Below are 6,000 nucleotides of genomic sequence, written 5' to 3' on the forward strand. Positions count from 1 at the left end.
CATTCTTCGACATGCTAGATTGCATTCTAGACAGACTTTTTAGTGTGACTTCCTCTTGGTTCTGAATTAAACAGACTGTGACTTTCCTCACCTCCAAGATATCATACTTTCAATATGCAGAAGCATCACTTCATCCTTTAAAGCTGTAGGTACCATCTGACTCCATCAACCCCTGCAGTCTTATAGCGAGAACTGACCAAAATCAAAAACAAACCAGATTATGTACAGTGACGGAACTCTATGGGGAGTGTTCAGAGTTATAACCATTTCAGCTCTGTTAAATTGGTGCATTACTCACTCCAGCAGTTTGTCAGTGCACAGAGCCCTGTGGTTATTGAGTTGCTATAAGGCTCACAGTGATTTATGATGCAAGGTGTTAAATGTGAGGTGCTGTCAATGCACAAACACACAAATTAGTGTGGAAATTCTGGGATTGACCTTGGTATTAGGAGATATAGGAGCAGACAGATCCATCTCTTTTAAATTCAGAGGGTTTTGGTTTGTTGCAGGGTTATTTGAGGTTTCTTGTTTGGGGCAAGCTCTCTTATGTTTCGTAATGTTTGCACTATGCATTGAGGATGACCTTTTTTATCACTGATTTTTGATTTAATGTATTTTGTGTGATTCAGGATTTGAAGGCTGCTCCATGGTGCCATCTATATACCCCCTGGAGACCCTGCACAACTCCCTGTCGCTGAAACAGGTGGATGAATTCCTCAACAAAGTATGTGAAAGCAGGAGAGAAACACTCACCAAGACTCTGAAAAGTAGGTAGATGCACATACTCGCAATCATGGATATTGTGCTTGGTATTTTTGGAATTGAAAGCTATACTGTTTTATATATCCTGCTATATTGCTTTTTAAAACTTTAATCACCTGACCTTTCATTCTAAGCTTTTGCTGTAAAAAAAAAAAAAAAAAAGGTTTTAACTGAAAACATACCTAAAGAACCTAATCATGCCTTGTGCACTTTCCTCTTTTGTACCCTCCAGCTCTGAGAGCAATGTTTGACTCTCAGATTCAACCTTCCACAGAGCCTGAGAGTCAGGAGCCAGCTAGGTCTTCTTTAGCTTCTCCACTGCCATAACAGCTAGCCTAGTCTCTATAGTGTGAGTATCTCCTCCAATATATCAGTTTTCAGGACTCCAGGAGCAATCCATCATCCCCATCATGTCACCATCCTCACTAGCCTCCTGGAATCAGGAGCTCTCCAAAATATGCAGCATTCTTGAGCGTCTGCCACCAAAGAGACAAAGACGCCAGTCTGTGCAGGCTTTAAACTGTCACAGGCACTTGACACACTGTCTTCTTTTAGGCCCATCCACTAAGCTCATTGCCGGCTCTACGTAACTATATCCCACCCTCATATTGAGTTTTAAGTGTCATAATGTCTTGTGTGAGTTGTGTTTTGATTTATTTTGGCAGTGTAATATATCTAGATTGGCTCAAGCATCAGTTCTGAGCATTTCCCCTCACCAAAAATTTAGGTTGCCCATTGTATGTAGCATAGCTTTGATTTTTTTTATAACTCATTTACTGTGTGCATTTTGTTTCTCAGTCAAACTAGGTACGTGCTTTAGGACACAAATGTCCTACAATTTAGAATAGTGTTGTTCTACCTGACTTGTTTTTTTAACATTTGGGTCATTTCTTTCTAATACAGTACAGTACAGTAAATAAGAAAAGATCAAAATGAAATTAACCACTAGTACTGTGCTATCTCATCCTTAGATGCCCTGGCCCACAGAGCATCTAATATTATATCTACACTTAGCTGGTCACAGGCTTATATCATCTGATTGACTATTCTTTCTTACACTTCCAAGTGTCTGACAGGAAAACTAATTTAATGAAGGGTGCCAATAATTCTGGAGTTGACCGTTCATACAGTAACAAATGCCAGATCAATTTCCCATTTGTGAGTCTACTATTTGCTAAACCTGTGCTTTTCCTAGGACATTTTGCATCATATGTGCCTTAGCAACTGATTGTGCCTCTGTCTGTCTGTCTGTCTGAAGATGCCAGCACTCAATCCATCACTGTTTCCAGTTTATGACCTTCAGCTCAGTCAGCGGCAGGACCTCAGCGCCTCAGCGGCTAGTAAACCTCCAGACCGCACACTGTGCAGCTGCACTGATCCTCACATTGCTTATTTATTCTGACCTGAGTTCTTTATACTTTGCTTTACAGTACAAAAGGTGGCAGGTGCTAATCCAAGAACACCATTTTGAGGTGTAGCTTCTGCCATATACCGCCACCGAGACTCCACTTCCTCATCTACTCTCTTTTGCACTTATTGTAATTTGTCCAATTATGCAGTTGTCCAGTTATGCAGAGCCTCTTCAGCTCCAGAAAATCAGCAGAACACTGAATCCAGCAATTAGTTGCACTTTTATACCTCTGTGATCTGCAGGAGTGAGATTTAATTATAGCTTATTCTGAGCTGTGTGAAGATAAGAATACACACTAGTAATTGTGTGCTCTTTCAGCTGATTGGTGTTGTCACATCTTCTTATAGCCAAGAGATTCCATTGGACAATGTAATGTCACTCTGTGTCAGGCAACGCCTAAGAGATGCAGGTAGACCAATCAGATCACAGTGGTGTGTTGAGTGGTGATGTTTCCTCCTCCAGCACGCACATACAGCTGAGTCACTGTGCCAGTAAACACATGACATGAATGAAAAATTAAAGTAATTATCCTGCAGCCAGATGATCAAGCACAACATTTTTAATTACTGATTTTGTGTTGTAAGAGGTGTCATTTTTAATATTGGAGAATATTGAATATTGTCTTTTTTTTAGCACATTGCGTAATGTAACTTGTTATAATGAGAGGAAGACTTGAATGAAATAGAATTACTTGTATGATATATGATAATGATAATATTTGAAAATGTATTTTGTCAACAGCAGTGCCTTATTACTATTATAAGTATTACAAGTGTTTGTTGTTTTTTTTTTACTGAACTTCTCAGCCAGTACTGATTTAAAATTTTTACCTCTACATTCTCTGGTAGTGTCCTGCTTAAGAATGTTCATGGTCTGCTGTCTCTGGCAAAGAGTTATTTTATTCTAAATCACAGAACAATTGAATTTTAGAGATTTCAATATTATGTTATATTAATAAAATTGTGTGTATAAAATGGTGGTGGCTTTATTTATATCTGAATAAAAGATAATTATGTTTTACCAGTTAAGATATTTCAACTGAACAACAAACTGGCACTGTCATAATAAAACAACAATATTCCATTAGATATGACGCTAAGCCTGACAAGTTTAATAATATGGTTCTGAAGGTAAGACTAAAGTCTCACGGTTTTATTCAGGGAGTGATGAACCCTGGGATGACTCATGCTTTGTCCTTAGCTGTGCTGCGTTACTATGGTGATGGGTCCTGATTCCCATTGACTTCTGTGAAAGCTTGGCTGAACCAGCGGCTGCGTAACATAGGAGTGAGACAGAGACAAAGAGAGGATTTATTCAGAACAAGTCTCAGCCAGGCTTAAACAGGAAGCCAAATGGTGATGTCATTGCTACTGAGTGTTCCTCACAGGCATTCAAGATGTCTATATTGTGTCCCAAATGAAAAAGAGTGCCCTGATTCTCTTTTCAAGGTAATGGCAAATGTAATCCATTTGCCAAATTTTAGCCATTTACTACATTATATACTGTCTTTATAATTCAGAAGCTAGTTATCTATGTGTTGACTAAAGATATATATAAAGGGTGTCCCAAAACTCTCCATACATTGGGGAAATTAACACTTTTTAGCAAAATGTCTTCCAAAATTTTTCATACTTAGTTTATATTATATATTTTTTTTCAGATAGCCTCTAAAAATGCCTTTGGCAAAAGAAAAAGGTATTGAAATCATTTCCATGGCTGGATCGTGAAACTCTTGGAAGGTTGCGATGGACTTGCCAAACTGGGAGCCAAAGTAGAGAGAGACAATTCCATGTGTGTTTAAAAAGAAATGGCAATCATGTAGATGATATTTTGTAAAAAAAGTTAAAAAGTGTTGATTTCCCCTATATACATATACATGAGATGATAGATCAGATTTTCAGCTTTCATTTCCTGATATTTACATCTATATGTGGTTAACAACTTTGAACATGGCACCTTTTGTTTGAACTCACCCCTTTTTTCAAGTGATGCCCAGGTGTACTCCGTTAGACTGATTGTTTAAACAATTAATAGCTCTGAATATCTACTCTTGGTTTGAGCCCTGGGTTTCACCTGTGAAGACTGTGTTTGTTTTTAAAAAGGATAAAACAACATGTAGACCAGAGAGCTGTCTATAGGAGAAAAGAAAGCCATTTTGAAGCTGAGAAAAAAGGGAAGATCGATCAGAGCCATTGCACAAGCTTTGGGCATAGCCAATACAAGAATTTGAAATGTCCTGAAAAAGAAAGATACCACTGGTGTACTAACAACCAGACATCAAACAGGTCAGGCAAGGAAAACAACAGCAGTTGATGACAAACATTGTGAGAGCTGTGAAGAAAACCCCAAAAACAACAGTGGCATCAGCAGCAACCTCCACAGGGCAATGGTGAAAGTATCACAATCCACTGTTCAAAGTTGACTTCAAGAGCAGAAATATAGAGACCATATCACATGACGCAAACCACTCATCAGCAGTAAGAATCAGAAGGCCAGATTGGAATTTGCAAAGAGGTTAGCCATAAAAGTTCTGGAACCAAGATTAACCTCTGCCAAAGTGATGGAAATGCCAATGTGTGTAGAAAGAAAGGATCTGGTCATGATCCAAAACATACAAGCTCATCGGTCAGTACAATGGAGGTAGTGTCATGGCTTGGACTTGCAAGACTACTTCTGGAACGGGCTCACAAATATTTATTGATGATGTAACTCATGATGGTAGCAGCAGAATGAATTCAGAAATCTACAGAAACATTCTGTCTGCCATTACAGAGAAGTGCATAATTGGGAGAAACTTCATCATCTTCATCACAGGATCTTCACAATTACCCAAAACATTCTACCAATGCAGCAAAGGACTTAGAAGGTTTTAGACTGGCCAAGTCTATCACCAGACCTTAACCCAACTGAGCATGCATTTCACCTCCTGAAGAGGAGAGTGAAGGGTGAAATCCCCCAAAACAAACAACAACTGAAAGAAGCTGCGATATAAGCCTGGAAAAACATCACAAAAGAAGAATGCAACAGTTTGGTGATGTCAGTGGGTCACCAGCTTGTTGCAGTTATTGCAAGCAAGGGATATGCAACCAAATATTACGTGTTATTTATTTTAATTTACTTAAAGACTATCTGTTCTGGGGGGCACAGTGGCTTAGTGGTTAGCACTGTTGCCTTGCACCTCTGGGGTTGGGGATTCGAATCCTGCCTCCATCCTGTGTGTGTGTGGAGTTTGCATGTTCTCCCCATGCTTCGGTTTCCTCTGGGTACTCCGGTTTCCTCCCCTAGTCCAAAGACATGCATTGTAGGCCGATTGGCGTTTCCAGATTAATAGTGTGTGAATGGGTATGTGAGTGTGTGTGATTGTGCCCTGTGAAGAGGTTGGCACCCCATTCAGTGTGTCCCCCGCCTTGTGTCCCGAATCCTGTGGGATAGGTTCTGCTACCCTGTGTAGGATAAGCGGTAAAGAAAATTGATACATGGACTGTCTGTTCCAATACTTTTGCTCATCTAAAATTTGGGTGTCTGCCACCGAAGATGCTATGTTCTAAGCTGTTTAACACATCTAGGTGTAAATATCAGGAAATGAAAGCTGAAATTCTGATCTATCGTCTCATATTCATCTTTTGAGCTCAAACCCAAACCCATTGTATAGCAAGAACAAAAGAATTTGCCTTTCTGTTCCAATACTTTTGGAGAGGACTGTGTGTGTGTGTGTGTGTGTGTGTGTGTGTGTGTGTGTGTGTGTGTGTGTGTGTGTATGTATAGGCAGCATGCATTATCAAGATTCTTAAATGACAATTATATGTATGAAAACAAAGATGACACTG

General features: G+C 39.4%; 1 protein-coding gene across 19 annotated transcripts in view; it reads left to right on the plus strand.

Moving 5' to 3' along the window:
- The window catches only part of ppip5k1b (diphosphoinositol pentakisphosphate kinase 1b), a 29,780-nt gene extending 26,519 nt beyond the window's left edge, over nt 1-3,261 (plus strand). For 17 of the 19 annotated variants that reach the window (XM_053235442.1, XM_053235445.1, XM_053235431.1 and 14 more), the window contains 2 exons: nt 630-767; nt 995-3,261. In XM_053235442.1, coding sequence (XP_053091417.1) covers nt 630-767; nt 995-1,089 — 233 coding nt within the window. In that variant the 3' untranslated portion in view covers nt 1,090-3,261. The remainder of the gene's footprint in view (nt 1-629; nt 768-994) is intronic. The other 2 variants (XM_053235432.1, XM_053235438.1) reach the window with 2 other exon arrangements.
- The last annotated feature ends 2,739 nt before the right edge of the window (nt 3,262-6,000 follow it).

Source organism: Pangasianodon hypophthalmus, chromosome 7, assembly GCF_027358585.1.
Source record: "Pangasianodon hypophthalmus isolate fPanHyp1 chromosome 7, fPanHyp1.pri, whole genome shotgun sequence".
Taxonomy (NCBI): domain Eukaryota; kingdom Metazoa; phylum Chordata; class Actinopteri; order Siluriformes; family Pangasiidae; genus Pangasianodon; species Pangasianodon hypophthalmus.